The sequence below is a fragment of the Trachemys scripta genome, unplaced genomic scaffold (assembly GCF_013100865.1).
Source record: "Trachemys scripta elegans isolate TJP31775 unplaced genomic scaffold, CAS_Tse_1.0 scaffold_72, whole genome shotgun sequence".
In the NCBI taxonomy this organism is placed as follows: domain Eukaryota; kingdom Metazoa; phylum Chordata; order Testudines; family Emydidae; genus Trachemys; species Trachemys scripta.
In genome coordinates, this window is record NW_023260558.1 from 51,090 (window position 1) to 70,240 (window position 19,151).

The 19,151-nt window shown below is 39.9% G+C and overlaps 1 protein-coding gene across 1 annotated transcript; it reads right to left on the reverse strand.

Annotated features, from left to right (window-relative positions):
• Positions 1-5,117: 5,117 nt before the first annotated feature.
• On the reverse strand, positions 5,118-18,379 carry ZNF622 (zinc finger protein 622; the record flags this gene model as incomplete). The annotated part of the gene is given in 6 exon segments (XM_034757837.1): positions 5,118-6,071; positions 7,834-7,977; positions 13,948-14,060; positions 14,709-14,871; positions 15,782-16,021; positions 17,765-18,379. Coding segments are annotated over 6 exon segments (1,401 nt in total). The 3' UTR covers positions 5,118-5,943.
• Positions 18,380-19,151: the final 772 nt, after the last annotated feature.

Here is a 19,151-nt window from a genome sequence, read left to right on the forward strand (position 1 = left end):
GCCCTGACCCTGCTCCCATCTGGAACGCCAGATGGGCAGAACGGGGCAAGCTCCCACTCCCTGGCAGGAATGCCGAGTGGGCGGAGCAGGGCAAACCCCCACACCCCGACCCAGCTCCCTGGCAGGAGCCCCAGGCAGGCAGGTGGAGCAGGGCAAGCCAAACAGCCTTATCATGGAATGTTGCATGACTTTAAACAAATATGTTCTCTAATAGATCAGCAACCTAATAACGAAACAATGTTAACTGGGATGACTAAGTGAGGAGTTGCTGTAAATTTGTTAATCTCTAAGGTGCCACAAGTACTCCTCGTTCTTTTAGCTAAACAATGCAGAAAGTGAAAATGTAGCATGATGAAGTATTCACAGGGCCTTCTCTTGCCACTTATTGCCTAGGCGTGGATCGTTTGCTCACATAGAACTCAGACATTCCCTTATTTCCATGCAACCTTCAACCTTTCACAACTGGGGAAGCAGGCTGATTGGGAAAGGGTCTTCCCTGTATTAAAGAGAAAGATTACTGTACTGCTCACCAAGGAATTTTTGGATTGTTGGGGTACACTCAGTGGTGAGCTGGAGCCGGCGAACCGGTTGTTAAATTTAGAAGCCGGTGTAGAACCGGTTCCTAAAGGGGCGGGCGGGTGAGCAAACTCTGGCGGCCCGCAGGACCGTCCTGCCCTTCTGGGGAGGCTTCCCCCTCCCCCCTTCGCAGAGCTCTGGCAGCAGCTCTGCAGCTCCTGCCGCTTTGAGCGACATGGTAAGGGGGTGTGGCTGCGAGCTCCAGCGGTCGTGTGGCATCCTTACACAGCAGCATGGTAAAGGGGCCGGGCTGGGGCTGGGAGGAGGGTTGGATGGGGGGCGGGTTTGGGTAGGCGTTGGAGTTCCGGGGGTCTGTCGGGGTGGTGGTGGATGGGGTCGGGGCAGTCAGGGGACAGGGAGTAGGGCAAGTTGGGTAGGGCTGGCTTCAATCTTATTACCTCACACAACTGTGCTATGTTATGATGCACCAATTCTACATTTAACATTGTGATTGCTGACTGACTTTGGTTGGTTTAAATGCAAGTTCTCTGCCCAGCTATATAACTGGATTAGTGAATAGTGACTATGCCCTCTAATTTGGCAAACCGTATCTGAATTTTCCAGGCATGCTTTAATTAATGTTTGTTCTTATTATGCAGGCAGGATGAAAAAAGAAATACAACTCCCATTACCTCCAACCTATTTTTTAAAGTGCTAATTTGCTTTGCTTGCCACTAAATCACTATGAAATGTGGCACGTTTTGATCTTTGCCCTTTTCTCTTTTTAAAGCTTTTAGGAATCATTAAGTTTAAATGATCAACCTATTTGACTTAAGCTACATAACTACCCAGAGGAGCTCTAGAAGCCCTCAAATCCATAAAGATAGGCACAAGAAAAGGGATGACTTACACGATGTGCAGCCATGTGTATCTTTCCCACTACCTGCTAGGCTGAACTTTTTCCTAATACATTTGGTGCGTACCACTCCGCTTTTGTGTTGTATTCGTGAAGGGAATAGGGGTACCACTGAATCCTCTGACTCACCAGCCTGGGCTCCCGCCCAGCACTGTGCTGCTGTGACAAGCCAGGGGCAGCTCCCGGTCCTCACTTCCACCAGCTTTCACACAGGCAGGGACAAACCCAGCTACAGTTACATGCAGGCTGACCAGCCACAGCATGAGCCAAACTAACCCCCAGCTCCCCAGGCCAGGACCCCACAGCTGTACCATCCTGCCCCCATTGAAACCCCAATCAGTATGAATTTATTACCCAGTTTGCCTCTCCCTCAACATGGAGAGGAATATGCACACTTGTGGTAACCAAGCTGAGATTTTCCCCTGACACTTCACTCAAAGGCACACTGGTTTAGATTAAAACATAAAACAAGTGTATTAACTACAAAAAGATAGCTTTCAAGTAATTATACATGATAGAAAATAGATCAAAGCAGATTACCTAGCAAATAAAACCGCAAACTAAGCCTAAGATACTAGAAAGATTGCATGTGAATTAGCAGTTTCTCACCCTGACTGATGGTACAAACAGGTTTGCAGATTCTCAGGGCACAAGCTTCATTTGCTTTGCAGCGTGGGATCCCCATCCCCATTCCAAGTCCTTTTCTTTCAGAGCTTCTTTCAGGTGTTCACTTGTGGGGGAGTGAAGAGCAACAGCTGATGTCACTCCCTGCCTTAGTTCTTTAGCACAGGGCGGGAACCCTTTGTTCTAAAAACAGTTCCCAGCCCAGTTTGTGGGAAAATACAGGCTCACAAAATAGAGTCCAGAGTCAGGTGGGCTGGTCACATGCCCTTGCAGTCATAGCAGCCATTACTTACAGGCTGGCCAAAGCATCCACAGGAAGGCTCACCAGGTTGGGTGATAAGCTTCTCCTGAGGCCTATTGTTTTCCCTAATAGACCTTTACTGTGAATGGGCCCTTCACAATCAGCTACTTAGACTGGAAGCATCTTGCCTAGTGGGTGTCACCAAGGTGTGACTACATGTGAAATACAGATACATAATTAATATTCATAACTTCAGATACAAAAATGATACATGCACCCAAATAGGATAATCATATTCAGCAAATCCTAACTTTCCAGTGACACCTTACATGCCCCATCTTGTACAAAATGCATCATAATTATGCTATAATCATATCATATCACTATGAAGAATATGGGGTGCATGTCACAAGTGGATTTATCTTTGTGATCCCTGCAAGGCATGTATAGTGGTACAAAGTTGGATAAAGCTGGAAGTAGGGTTACAGATTATGCACTGAGATGAAAAAATGAATGGGAGGCAGTAGTAATACAAAATGTAACATTTACTTTGGTGTGGTTTACTTGTAGCAAAAAAGTTAACACTAGGGTGACCAGAGGGCAAGTGTGGAAAATCAGGACACCTTTTTGCAGAGAGGAAGGGGGATAGTTGCATCTCTCAGATAAATCCCCTACTATCGGACCATCTGGTCACCCTAGTTATCACAGACACAGAGCAGATGTTCTCATTGGCTGGCTAAACCTTTTTAAAATCCTGCTCAGTTCTTGCCCTTAGTGATATCTTATGGAAATCCAGTTACCTGGGCCAATTATGCAGTGTTAGATAAAGGGGATAGTTGTTAAATATACAGTTTTTTATATTTGCTGCCTTTCTGTTTCAGTTAATATCTTGCAACTTCATTATTATCAATAGTAAAGAGGAATAACTGTCAGATTCATACGTTCTCAATACCATTCTCTACTTTTATATTTTGGTTGTGACCTCTTATTACTTATTTTCCATATAAACTAAACAGTCCCCAGCTCCTTGCTGTGGAAGTTTCCATAACTTTTCGATCGTTACCTGTCTCGCAAGCCCTACTATTAATGCTATGTCCCTTTTTGAGACAGGGTCATCCAACTATAACACGCTGTTCCAGTTGGGGATGTTAGTCTTTGACATATGTAATAGCATTCGAGCTATAGTATTTTCTATACCATTCTTTATACCGCCTAATACTTGCATTGCGTTGAGGCCACTGCGGTGCATTGAGCAGAGGTTTACATTGAATTGTTCACACTGATAAACAGGTCTTTTCCCTGAGTGGTTACAGTTAGTTTTGAAATGCAGCAACCATTGGACCAGTTTGCCTAAAGATGTAGTGGATTCTCCATCACTTAGCCACTCTAGATTTAAGGATTATCTTTCCCAGAGTAATGCTGTAGTTCAAGCACAAGTTTATGGGTGTGAGGCAGAAATTACCAGTGGCAGATCTTGGGTTATGCAAGAGGTGGGAATAGTTGTGATCACCATATTCATCTGCGCTGCCCTTCTCAGCAACCCAGAGAAAGAGAGAGTCTTAATAGTTTGAATTTATTCTACAAAGATATGTAGTATAACATGTGTTATGGCAATTTAGATTCTCACTCCTGCATAACTTGCATGCTACTTGACAATGGGTTAGAGGGCAATCCATACAGCATGTACGAAGGTGTAAGTTAAAAGCAGGCTCAAGTCTGCATTAGCTTGCACCTTTTTCCTAGGCTTGGTCAGGGTCCCATGTAGTCACAACTGAGACTCTGAATTCCCTTATGGTTAGGAAGATAACCTAAAGCTGGAGAGTAACCCAAGCAGTGCTGTTAGACTAAAAAATAGGTGAGACAGCAGTGTAAAATGCTCCCCCTAGGATGATAAAAGGAACACTGTCAAATGTTGTTTGTTTTTATTGTGATTGCCAAAAGGACCCTTCTGCTCTTGCTGATTATTTAAAGAGCTTCTGAGCACCACTAGTGCCATGGGCCTAATTACATGAGGTCTGGTGCTTCTGACACATTCCCATTACAAGCAACATTTTGAAAATGGTGACATCGGTCCTGGCTTATTAAGGTGTAGGCGAGCTTTCTTAAGCAAAAATTATAGTAAGGTGGAGTACTATTCATGTAGTTTTCTAAAAACATGAGATGGATATCACTGATTAATTGTCAGTGAAGTTTACATTAGTGGCTTATTGGGAAGGTAAGGATTATTAATGTATCAATCCTAATGATGAAATTCAGATTTTTCATAAACCTAACTGAACCTTCTTTCATGTTTCTTGGGACTACTGTGTATGTACAGCTAGAGCTGAAGGGGAGATCAAATCTTTGTTACAGACATAATCTCATGGAACAGTGTTAAAACTTGCATTCCATTTGTCAAAGTAATGTAGTAGTAGCTGGGATAATCGTGAGAGAAAAGACTGGTTCTTAGCCACATCTCATAGTCAGTCACGTAGCAGTGGTGTGCACCATGTGACATGTTCATATTTCTGCACTTTTCATACTCTACTGCAACTGTGAGATGACAAAGGTAACAGCATAGTTAATTTCTGACTGATGCAAATCAGACTCTAAATTATGCAACAGAGGGTTTCTTAGACAGCTGTGTCAGACAGACCCTAGTTTAGCATGCTGCATTTCTAGAGAAGATTGTGTGGTTGGTGTGTTGTATAAAGAATGTAAAAATGCCTCTCTACACAAAAGTGCAATGGTGACCACCACCTTAACTTTTCAACTCTCATCAGTAATGAGTAAATTTAACAATTCATAATGGGAGTGGCGCTGGTAAAAATACCTTAAACGGATGCTTTAATTTTAATAAACTATTCAAAACATTACATTGAAGTTAAATCCAAACAGACACCTTGTGATATTTTTAGTAAATCCAACTGTCTCCTAGAAAATGAGCAGAGCATGGCACACTGAGTTTGACAGGATAGAAACTATTAAATGAAACTATGGTTTCAGAACAAAAAAAAAAACCATTTCCTTTTAGGTCAAGTGTTACTTCAAACAACTAGCATGGAAAGTTCTACATAAACTGAACACAACTGAATAGATGCCCATCACTCATCATGTGCTGGTAATGTGCTCATTTTGAAAAGCTCTCCTTAATTCACCCACTGAAGGATTTTAACACTCCTGTCTAAAGTGCCTCTTACAAGATTGTTTGATATAAAGAAAGTGTATAACTTTGGTAAAGTGCTCGCTCCTACTTCATACAAAAGAAAATCATCTACCCTAATCCAGAAGGGCTGAAGCACAGGCCTATAATCTTCTCTTAGCCACCCCCCAGTTTTCTGTAATTCAATTACAACATCAAGTCAGCTGTTCAACCAAAACCTACTGCATAAAGATGGACACTAGTAGAATGCACATATCTACACCAGTGACTAACCTATACCACATACTTTATTTGGACACTTAAATTTGATAGGCCAACAGTTATTAGAATACAAGATCTCTTAACAAGACTTAGGCGGAGGGGGAATAGTAGCATCCAGACAGTCCTTGGCTAGGTACCAGGGTCCATTTTAATGACATTCCCTCCCCACCCCACCCCTCAAAAAAGATACTAGCTATTAATTCTCCTCTCCTGGAACAAGCTCTGTAGAGCGGTTGTGGCAGCTCAGAATCTGACTTGCATCCGGAAATGCATCTGCTTTGTAGCATTGTTACTCATTCCCGTCTTCAGCATCCACTTAGACTTCATCCTCTGTAGATACTGCATGTCACGTTCCCGTGCTAGGGCTGCTCCTTTTGTAAAGGAGAAAAAGGGTGAAAAGTTAGTAGCTTACAAGACTGATTTAAAGTATAAGGCCTTGCCTCCAATTACACCAGTCTAGTTGTAGCAATATAGTTACCTATGTCTAAACTTCTGGGTAGACACTTATTCTGCAGTAAGAGTGGCTGTTTTCATTTTAGCTTTACCTTCTTCCCAAGCAATGTAAACTAAGCTGAAAAGAGGCCTCATGCTGGAATAAGAGTGTCCAACAGGTATAAACCTGTATACCCATCACTTTAAATTCACACCTTCCCTTAATCATCTGTAACTTCCCCAGGAAAACCTAAGTGGTTTAATCCTGCAATGAGCTCTACATGTGGACAAGGGTTTGCTTGCTCTGAGCTCATGCGAGGATCAAGGTCTAAGTAATTATTGGGGGAAGTGGAGGGGGGGAAAAAGAGTGTTTTTGAATGGCTACAGATCTGAAACAGACCTAAATTAATTGAATAATTTGAAGTAAGTGTGTGTGTGTGTGTGTGTGTGTGTGTGTGTGTGTTCAAACAAATGTTAATTTTCTTTTTAAAAAAAATTTAAAAAGTTATTTGCCAAATAACTTCTGCAAATAAATTCTTCATCTGGAGATCATTCACTGCAAGTATCCAAAACCTGAATGGTTTTGACTGGGACTGTCAAAGAACAGTTTATGCTGGGGTCATGTATTACCATATTAAATGGCAAGAACAGAAGATGCTAGCATTGACAACTGAAGGAAGGAGTGACACACAAATGGACAGGTAATTTTAATTACCGTCAGCCACCTCTGGCAAAGACAAACTATTAACCTTAGAACTTGACACATTCAGGGTAACAGCCTTACTTTGTGGTCAATACAACATTTATGTTCCTATCTGAGTATCAAAATAATGTTTAGAATTCAATTCTAGATTAATCCTCGGAAGTATTCTGCAATACTTTACACTAACAGGCTTGGGCATAGCACTGTTCAGACAAAATATTTGAACTACACAGTTACAGTGCAATACATATAGCTGCAGTAGTGCAGGAGCGAAGAGAAGTACAATAGCACAAATAACTAAAAACAGGATTTGAATTTAGCAGGCAGGAACAGGCTATGCAACTTCTCGTTCTGAAAAGCCAGCCTCACCTTTATTTATTTTGTACATTAGCCTAGATTCATCCCTCATAACTTCACATCACCCTACTATGACTGGAAAGTTTCAGGCTTGTACACAAATGCACTTTTGCTATAAGAAGCAGTGTGACTACAATTAATTTGTGAATATGCAGGGGTTGCCGTCTCAAAAAGCAGGGCTGGAATGGCAAATTTCTACACTGTATTGTGCTTATGTGCCAGAAATGAAGAGGACACCCAAAAGTCAGATACTGTGCAGGAGACAAGGTCCAAGCTTTTACCACAGAGCAGTGATGCTCTTCTCCCTCTTCCCCTATCAGAAGTTTAGTTTCTCCTTGCAAAAGTGATATTGCTCTTTGCTAGGAAGTGAAGCACCAAATCTGACAGCACCTAGCAAAAGCTATATGGACAGAATTCAATCATGTAAATGCTAGTATAAGGAGACTGCTCTAAAGGTGTGCCTACACAGGGAACGGCAGGAAGTCTCAGAGCCTGGGATGACAGACTCAGGCTCATGTGCAGCACTAAAAATAGCAGAGTAGATGGTTGAGCGGGGCTGGAAACCAGGCTCTGACACCCCCCCCCCCCTCCAAGAATACAGGCTCAAAAGAGAGTTTAAAGAACTTAAGTTTGTCACCTACCTGTACTGCTTGTCCAGCCCAGAGCTTTGTACTGTTGCAACACCCTGCCCACTGCCTTCTTATTTTTAGCAACAGCCACTGCTCTTGACAAACCAAACCGCTGCTTGTAGTACCTCATCAAAGAACGGTGACCAACCCTGGCACCTGTTACACAAGAGAATATTTTACTGTTTAAGTCAAGCACAATGAAGCAAAGTAATCGTCCAAGTGCCGCTGGAAAGTAATCACATTGAGGAGTGCCTTTTAAAAGCGTCTGATGTTTTAGGGCTATGATAGAGTGTGACTAATGTAGCAGCTTCTATAGTACAACACATGTTGAAGAGAGGAAAGGCAGAAAAAGACCAGCAGCTCAACTAAAGGATGGCTAGGCATTATAAAAGCCTCCAAGAAGATTTAATTAAAGGCAGGAAATGGAGAGGATGACTGTTAGTTTTGTTGCAAGTATTTGGGCCAGATTTTTAATGCTAGAAGGAACCTTTATAATCAGCTAGTCTAAAGAACACAGGCCAAATAATTTCACCTAGTAATTCCTGCATCAAGCCCAATAACTTCTGGTTGAACTAGAGCATCTCATGTAGAAAGCCATTCCATCTTGATTTAAGGGTCAGGAGGAGTCACTGTCCTAATGACAAAACAATACAAATTCACTAAGCTTCTCTACTCCTTGCGAAAAAATAGATGATCAATCTGAGCTGTGCCGAGTCAGAAAAAAATGGGCCCAACATCAAGATTTACATAGCATGATAAGCAGAGAGGATTTACATTTACATGGCACCGGGTTTTGTAACTGGTCAAATAATCAGGCAGCACGTTGACATCATTACACAATTCAGGAGTACGGGAGAGATTTTCTAATTACAGTTTTACTGCCAAACCAGAACGAAGATTGGTAGGGTAAGTTTTGTTAGTTATAACAGTCCCTTCTTGTTTCATGACATTTGATGAATAAAGCCTCTGCCTATCACTGGAATAAATCTTATTTCCCTTCCCACCCATTTTTTCTCTTTTTTTAAACAAACTGACAATTTGGCGGGTTATACTAAGTAGTGAAAACAGGAAAGGTAACCCCTGCATAAACAAACCAAACTGGAATGGCTAACATTCCCTCACTCACTGGGTAATAAAGAAAAAAGGGTAATGAAGAGACAGACTCTGCCGCCAAAATGCTTAATTCCACAAAGATGAGCACTTATGACAAAAGAACAAATGCTTGTTTTCCTGTTTGTCAACCCCTAGTTGCTAACAATGATCTAATTTTAATGACAGCTTTTATATTTTCCTGAAGTGAAAGAGACTTGTGCTTATTGACATGGCAGACCAATGACACCAAGGAGGTGAACACTCACTTTACTTTGTGGTTACTAGCACTGAAACACTGATCAGGTAGGTCATCACGTTAGTTACAGCTACAGGGAAGGAAAACCCTAGACTGGATAGTGATGTGGTTTAGGTTAAATTTGAAATGATTAGTCTATCAAAATACACCTCTACCCCAATACAACGCGACCCGATATAGCATGAATTCGAATATAACGCGGTAAAGCGGTGCTCCAGGAGGGTGGGGCTGCGCACTCCGGCGGATCAAAGCAAGTTCGATATAACGTGGTTTCACCTATAACGCGGTAAGATTTTTTGGCTCCTGAGGACAGCGTTATATGGGGGTAGAGGTGTAATTTAAATTAAAAACAATATTCAAGCAGTACAAGTTTGCTGCTGAAGTTTTAAAGAAAGTCAAACCACTGAACTGGTGGCAGTCACTGGCTAAGCACCTGGAACTACCGAGTTTGTTAAAGACTAGGGCTGTTGATTAATTGCTGTTAACTCAAAAAAATTAATCACAGTTTTAATCGCACTGTTAAGAGATATAATACCAAGTGAAATTTATTGAATATTTTTGGATTTTTTTAACATTTTCAAATATATTCATTTCAATTACAACACAAAATATAAAGTGTACAGTGCCCACATTTTTATTACTAACATTTGCACTCTAAAAATGATAAAACAGTATTTTTCAATTCACCTCATACAAGTACTGTAGTGCAATCTCTTTATCATGAAAATGCAACTTACAAATGCAGATATTTTGCTACATAACTGCACTCAAAAATAAAACAGTGTAAAACTTTAGAGCCTACAAGTCCATTTAGTCCTACTTCTTGTTCAGCCAATCACTAAGACAAACAAGTTTGTTTACATTTACGGGACATAATGCTTCCTCCTTATTATTTATGTCACCTGAAAGTGATAACAGGTGTTCGGATGGCACTTTTGCAGCTGGCATTGCAAGGTATTTACATGCCAGATATGCTAAACATTCTTATGCCCCTTCATGCATCAGCCACCATTCCAGAGGACATGCTTCTATGCTGATGATGCTTGTTAAAAAAAGGAGTTAATTAAATTTGTGATTGAACTCTTTGGGGGAGAATTGTATGTCTCCTGCTCGGTTTTACCCGCATTCCACCATATATTTCATGTTATAGCAGCCTCAAATGATGACCCAGCACATCTTGTTTGTTTTAAGAACACTTTCACTGCAGATCTGATAAAACACAAAGAAGGTATCAATGTGAGATTTCTAAAGATAGCTACAGCACTCGACCCAAGGTTTAAGAATCTGAAGTGCCTTCCAAAATCTGAGAGGGACGAGGTGTGGAGCATGCTTTCAGAAGTCTTAAAAGAGCAACACTCCAATGCGGAAACTACAGAACCCGAACCACCAAAAAAGAAAATCAACCTTCTGCTTGGTGGCATCTGACTCAGATGATGAAAATGAACATGCGTCGGTCTGCTCTGCTTTGGATTGTTATCGAGCAGAACCCGTCATCAGCATGGACACATGTCCTCTTGAACTGTGGTTGAAGCATGAAGGGACATATGAACCTTTGGGGCATTTGGCATGTAAATATCTTGTGACGCTGGCTACAACAGTGCCATGAGAACGCCTGTTCTCACTTTCAGGTGACATTGTAAACAAGAAGCGGGCAGCATTATCTCCTGCAAATGTAAACAAACTTCTTTGTCTGAGTGATTGGCTGAACAAGAAGTAGGACGGAGTGGACTTGTAGGCTCTAAAGTTTTACCGGATTTTTTTCAACATAAAATTCTACATTTGTAAATTCAGCTCTCATGATAAAGAGATTGCACTACAATAGTTGCAATGGTGAAAATGAAAAATACTATTTCTTTTGTTTTATACGGTGCAAATATTTGTAATCAAAAATAAACTGAGCACTGTATACTTTGTATTCTGTGTTGTAATTGAAAATGTACAAAACATACCATTTATTTAAATATTTTTGTATTCTATTATTGATTAATCACATGATTAATCGCGATTAATTTTTTTAATCGCTTGACAGCCCCTATTAAAGGCCAAAACCAGTCCTGAGAGCAGTTGCCTCTTCTACAGGTGCAGAGAGAATATTTTCTTCATTTCATTTCAGTTTATTCGACTAGTTCAGTTCAATAACTAATTTATTCAAAGCTGAGAAACCAACTGGGAGGTGAAAAAGAAGGAAAGCTTGTTTTCCTCCTCCAATCTATAAATAAAAAGATGATAGGCTTAGCTAATAGTCCTAAAATCTTGTAGGCCATGGTGACCAAAAACAATCATTTCAATTCACCAACTATTGAGAATACTTCCTTTCTTTAATAAATAAGAGTTTTAAATGCAACACATGTTTTGATAAATGTACTGGGGAAATGTGTTTAAGGGCATTTTAAAAATGCTGGTTTTCCAGGTTTGATGCATTTTAATTGAATTCCAACTTGCATCCAAATTGGCACAAATACCAAGTTAAAAAAAAAAAAAAAATCAATCTAGTAAGAAAAATGAATCATTCACCATTTTCAAACATAAAAATTAAGCAGCCAAATCAATGTGTATTAAGCAATATACTTGTTTTAATAAGTGTACTGATACCGTGTATCCTCCTGGTTAGAACAAAAGTACAAAATTTAGCATGTTTTAATTAAAACATGTTTTAATAGTTATCAACGACTAAGAATCAACCTTTCCTTAGAAAAATAACTGAAGTGCGCAAATGCATAATAAGATTAAAATCAATATTTTAATTCTACCTTGCCTGGAAGTGTATTTTTATCATTCCAGCCTCCCTAAGTGAACTTTCACATACTCCATTGTTCCACTCACATATCTTGCAAATGAATTACAAGCCAGGTATCTACAAGTCTGATAATTAGATTTGTTTAAAAAGTGTTCAGTCTTTAATATTGAAGTGGCAGTTTAGCAAATAAGCTAGATGACCCCATTTTACACCAACCAAATCTACTCTAGAAATACAAGTATTGCACAACAGACAGGAACACAGATGGCTGGAAAAATGAACTTTTGAGTGCTGCTGTATTAGCCTCTCTGTGCACTGAAATGGTGATGGATTAAAACACTTAGAGTAACATGCAATAAACACCTACAGAACCTTTGCAGAGAAAAGCTGTCTGATTAAATCTTTTATTTTTTTTTATTCTATGTGTAAAGCACCACAATGCCCCCTACTGGTTTCCAATCATTGATAAATTTAGAGATGAAAAGAGATCTTGTGTATCACTAGACCAGCTACAATTTAGTGAGAAAAATAATCAGTTTTTCTATTTATATGCCAGTATTTTCTAATGTTTTTCACCCACAAAACTAAAGGGGACCAGAACTAAAAACCAAAGCATTTGTACTTTTTTTTTTTTTTTGCTTTTTCACAATTAAAAAAAAAGGGGGGGGGCAGATCAAGAAGTGTTTTGATTTGTGTTTTAAACTATGAATGTCAGGTCTGGTATATGTTTGACATTACACTGAAAGAATGGGATTGTCACAAAAGTCTTTATAGACCTGCAGCATATAAAAAGTGAAACTAACTATGCGAGAGAAACTATGAAACTGGAAGGAGGAAGATTTTCAGAGGAATAAAAGGGAGTTTGGCACTCATCTCCTACTGAAAGTCTCTCCCAGACTGCGGTGTAAAAAAAAAAAAAAAAAAACCACCAGAAGAGAAAGCTGCTCCTCTAATCTTTCAGTTCTAGCCAGTTTAGGCTTAGTTGCTCCTGGTGACAATAGTATGTGTTATTTTTAAGATGGGGCCCTTCAGCTCAGTTGCTTAATAGGACAGGTCTCTCTTTGTTAAAGATTTAACATCCAACCCTTCCATAGGAAGGCTGAGAAAGCTCCTACTTTGGTTCACTGGTCCTTCAAGGAGTCCTTCAGCAAAATTAAAACACAAAATGCAATATTCCTGATATTTTTGAAGTTTTAAAAAACAAAGCCCCCCTTACTGCACCACAGCTGCTTTCCATGCCATCTTTATCCACCATAAGTTGTAATAAATCATAAAGAACCAAAAAACAGTACAAAAGCAAGGGTTCCTCCACCGCAGATCACCTTTAAAGAGACATCAATTTATTCACTATCTGCATTTTCTTTAAAACCTACTACCTTTTCAAGTAATACACACAAGACTATTGTAATTAAAATTGGAGGAAAGATCTCTTTTCCCATTTTCACGGTGCATTTGACGGCACTTTACAGGATCATGAGGATGTGTTGATATTAAGCATATGCAAGGGATCTCAGCGTGTGGAACTATACACCAGAGCATCAGACTTAGTGTAGAAATTAATACACAAAGAACAATATGTGTTTGCTTAAGGAAATTAAAATCTGAGTAAGAGGTTGTCAAAATTAGTTACCTATGACCAGGTTACACTGCACAGAACTACACTGGAAGAACTTACTCTCCATAAGATGTATTGCAATGAAGTACATATTACATTCTTGCATGCATGAAGTAAGTCAAGGGTAAATAAGAGGAAGTGATGCCCAACACACACACACACACACACAAAAAGGAGGATGACAAGACTAAGAAATCTTATAAATTTCGATCTGAGCTAACTGAATAAGAATATTTTTAAATGGAAACAGGTCTTCAATTTGAAAACTGGAACAACAGAATTTGAGATCAAAGCAGATGGCAAACCGTCTGCTTCATGACACAAATGGGAATTTCACATGACAATCTCTGTCTTTGTTGGCAATAATTTAAACTACAGCAAAGCCAAGAAGATAGGTACTTTTGATACAGTATTTATTATACGTACCTGAAGGGAGGATCAATTCCATACTTTCATCATCATATTCTAAATTCTTCCCTGTTGGGAGCTCTCCAGACATCACCACATCCTCCCCTTCCCCGTGATCAGGGTAACTGCTCCTGTGGAACAACAGCAGCAGTTGCTAAATTTCACACCCAAACTCCTTCCCAGACTCCGCACCCTGTCCTGCATCCCAATCCCCTACCCCAGCACCAAACTCCTTCCCAGAGCCCAGACCCCTCACCTGCACCCGCCCAGAGCTCCCTCCTGCACCCAAACTCCCTCCCAGACCCCGCACTCCCTCCATTAATATAGTAGAAATGTGCAGCCTGTGATGACTTACCAAAATTGGTGGCATGGCCCCCCTGCGAAAATTATTGCCCACACCGGTATGGATGGACAACAGCATCCTAACAGGTCTAACATTTCATTTTAAATAAATAAATTAAATAAATAAATAAAACCACACTCCCAACAACAGCACATACCATTATGCACTTGCATAGTTGGAAGGGTTGTTTAATATATTATTAGTATTAAAGTGAATGCTTAAGGGGTTATTTTTTTCTGAAGTGCACAGTAGCTTTGTTCCCAGGACAGCTTCTGACTGATGAATTGATTTTTCAAGAACTGCTAGGACCTTAAGTGTAAACATTAAAAAATAGATCTAGTTTCTAGAAGGTCAACAATGGAAAAGTGGGTTTCAAGTTTCAACACTTCTCTCGGCTTTCAATTTTGTGGCAAGGAAGGAAAAAAAATTTCCCTACCTAAAATCATAGAAGTCTGCAAATTCCAAGGCAGCATCCCCATCTGTGAAGAGCTTGCAGTGGCTTTTATCATTCATATGACCCTGCACTGCTTCTGTTGAGTAGAAGGATTTTCCCTTCTCATTGCACCACAGGCAGATTTTCCCAACACCAACTTTTTCTCCTGGGCAGGGGGAAGGAGAAAAAAAAAAAAAGAAAATATAATTTTGAGTTTACATTCAATTCAATGATCAATTTTGGCATCCCTGAAGTGGTTATCTCCACTTGCAGATGGGAGACCTGAGTCACAGCCAGGGTAAGTGACTTTCTCCAGAGTAGAGAGTCACTGCCAGAAACTGAATTAGGGCCCTGGTCCCCCTGGACTTTAACCACTCCGCCTCCTCATAGAAGAAGTCCATGTGTTTAAAGAATAATTCAAATGACAGAACAGAGGGCATCACACACATGGGGCAAAAACTCTGTGAGATGCTATAAAAAAAGTTTTATTTTGTGCATTTTTTTGCTCATTCCAAGGAGTCAGCTCCTGTGAGAAGAGCTTTAGTGAGGATAGATAAATTTAATATGAATCTAGTTTGAATATAGCAAACATTCCATTTGTGGTGGAGCTGCTTTCTTATAACTGTAATAGTAGTTTGGCAAATATTTGCATCATCATTCACTAGGAGAGCTACGAGTCCATGTAATAGGCACACCCCACATAAATATTTTAGAACTTGAGGTTTTTTGCATAAACCTCATGCTGTTTAAACCAATACTATTAGAGATCAGGTTAAGACCTAATATCGGGGCAGACTATCCAAAAGCTGTCCAGTACAGGGTTCTTATACTTTCCCCTGAAGCATCTGGTACTGGTCACTGTCAGAGACAGTACATTGAACTAAATAGACCTGAGGCCTGATAGAATATGGTTATTCCTAGATCTACTGGAATTAAGTCATACATTTGACTGAATGAAAGTCATGAATACCACATGACACTGAAGTCATAGCTCAAATCTTAGAGACTTTTATTGCAACAAAACAGAGTATTTAACTTTGTTGGGAGACTGGGGGGTGAAGAAGAGTCACCCTTACCCAAGTACTCAATCAATCCCCTGAGATCCACAAGGTATTCTATATCTGGAATAAAGAAACTGTGGGCTTTTGTCATGTGGGCCACATTTTTCATGAGAGAGCTCGAATGGTGAGGACAAAACAAGCAGTCTGTGAGTGGTACTGCACCAGCGGCAATCTGTTTCTCATCTTCACCCACTGCACCTTCCATCTGCTCATCTTCAGACTCTCCAACTTCATCAGAATCTGCATCCTCCCAGCCTTTCAGTACAAGTTAAAACATGAGGTTTATTTACATCATTGTTTTTTCAAGCAAATAAGCGTAAGCTGTATGCTCTAGTACAGAATATGTTTATAACACCAGTAATAATTATAAACCGATATGAAATGCTGTGTTCTAATTACTATACAGACATTTAAAGCAATCAAGTGGTGAGCTCATACCACAGTCAATAAAACTAACTTACAAAAGAAATGATGGAAGCTTAAGGCAGAAGTCAAAACTGCTCATGAAAGGGTCACCAGATCTAAGACTTTAGTTACAATCTTCTCTAGTATGAAAATCCTATTACTGTTTAGGAGCAACATTACTATTGTACCATGTAACATTAAAACAAAGCATAACTGGTAAAAAGCAACCCAATTCTGTCATAAACATGAGGATTTTGGTTTCCTGTAGTGACTTAGCCTGAGCAGAAAGTTGAGTATCTTTGATTTTATTTTTCATATATACATCTTTACGACAAAAGAAACATTAAGTTATCTATAAGCAGCGTTCTTAAAGTAACTGGAGCTATGCAATTGCTTTCATGTCACTTGTACTGCTTCCAGTCATGGTTTTTTCTCCTCTGATACTCATGCAAGATCCCACACATTGCTCTGTCAATATACTTCAAATTTCACTGGGGAGGGTAAGAGAGTATGTATCGGGGGGAAGGGGCATCAAGATAATTTCCCGGAACACTTCAATCTTCTGTAAATGCCAAAAAATGCCAACTGAGAAGACTGTTTGTGATGTCCATTAGGAACTAGAAGACAGTAAACTCATTTCACATAGGCCGCTAAAGAATTCTCAGATGGTAACTATTAATTACCAACCTAGGTGGGATTCAAACCAGTGACCTGATAATGTTACTATCAGATATTGGTTTCTAGCTTTAAAAGCCTCAAACTGACAATCCTTTGACCTTTGTTTGCAGTACTGCTGTAGCTGCGTTGGTCCCAGGATAATCAGAGAGAGACTACTCCTTTCTTACTCTCTCTAATCCTTTCATGGTACATTCTGAACAAACAGCACCTGTAGAAAAAAAAGTCCTGATCAAAAAGTTAAAAGGTAAAATGAACGCTCAGAAACCTCCTGAGACACAGTGTTACAACTTAAATATATCTTAATGCAAAATAGTTTCATGTTGGTTTCTTCTTTATATATATCTTCCAAAACAGAGTATAGAAACGGGTTTACTGTACAACAGTTGATGACATGTCTAACATCTAACACATGGGGAACTGATCCCCACTGACATCAATGAAATTACTTCAGCATAAATCTGCTGTAACAGAGTTGAGCATCAGGCTAAGAAGTGCAGGTCCCTTCACTGCTTTTGATGGGCATAACAGAAGCAGTAGTTATGAGAGAAAACACATGACCTCTAGTCTTAGTAACTAGAAAACTTTTCAGTTCATCTTTAAAAAGAAAAAGAAAAAAAAGGTATGGCCACTAAACCACTGGCCACTAAAGCTTGCTAGACTTGAATCTTTCTTCCCTATTTATGGCAAATATTTTTTGGTGGGACCCTCTTCTATGTGAACTTTCATTAGAAAAAAAGCCTCCCCCCATATAATTGTTAAGCATTTTTTTTTTTTTTTAAATAAAATTTCTCCAGGCAGGACAACAAAAAACCACCAAAATAAAACAAACCCAACAAGATGGGGCTTCTACCCAAAACCAACCACTAAGTTTGCTTACCCAGAGCCACCATTTTACCACCTTGCTGGTTTTCTTACCTTCTTCCATATCCTCATCTTCCTCCTCATCCTCTGCATCCTGTTTTGCCAGCTTCCTTGCCTGCTGTTCAAACCACTGTAGCCTTGGAGGTTTTTCCAATTGCTCTCTGCTCTGTGACAAATTACCTCCAGCAGAAGGTGGAGAGCTGCTTCTATCAGCTGGGAGCAATGGTATCTTCTTTGGAGACAAGGATGGCTGGGCCCTGATGGCTTGCTGAATAGCTGTATTCATTTCATCTTTGTTTAGACTCTCCTGGGCCAGCCCCTTTTCCAGGTTCTTCTCATTTAAGGTTTCTACCTTCTTGCTGACAGCCTGGACAGCTTTTTTTTCAAGTTCTAGGTGCTTCTTGGACTTCAAATGATTCTCATAGGCATTGAAAGTGGAGAACCTCTTGCTGCAAACTGTGCAGTAGGTGGCAGTGACTTTGTTCTGTTCCTCTGTCACCGCTCTCTGAGCTAGGACTCTCTCTTGGAAATTCTCGGCAGTGACAGGTGGCATGTCAGCAACTTTCCGTTTTAGATTATATCTATGCCAGTCGGTTTTGTAGTGGGCACGCTGGACGTCAGCATCCTTAAAAGCCACACGGCAAGTAATGCAGGTATAAGACGCCATTACTGGGAAGCAAAGAAAGGCAGCATATCAAAAGAAAGTGATCAAAATATGGTGGGGGGAGGAGGAGACATGAAAAATAAGCCAGTGGCAGGTCCTTGCCTGTCTGAGCAATTGCACATTTGATGCAATTCTGTTGCAGGTGCATTAGTAAAGTTTATAAAATGCTGATAATGTGTTAGACATTGCAAGGAATGAAACGAAGATAAAAAGTTAGTCACAGCTATCAAAGATGTATTACTATTCATTATTTGTATTATCGTAGCACCTAAGAGCCCTCATCATGGAGGACAAGGCCCCCCTAGGCCAAGTACACATACACAAAGCAAAAGGATGGCCCCAAAGAGACTTATTTATAGCTCTCTCCACTTTTCACCAAAGAGCAAACTCCTGAAGTCTCTAGTCAGTAGGATGCAAGCCTTAGGTCTTTTAAAAAGGGACATGATCATTTTAAAGAAAAAAATACTTCTGTTTGATTTTTTTTAAAGCCTTCTATTGTCACAAGAAATGACTAAGATAATACAATGTGAAAGAGATAGAGAAAACTTTCAGTTGGTTTTCAGCATTTTGCGTATAATGACACTTTTTACCCTCTAGTATCAGTCGTTTTCCCCTTTCGTATGTGAGTGTCTCCCACATAGCAACAGGGGAGAGTTAAATAGGAAAATGGGACTATAAAACAACCAAAACTGGCAGAGAGAATGAAGGACCATATTTTATTGTATGTTTCTAAAGCACCCAGCATAATGAGGCCCTCTGCTTGATTGGAGATTGCTG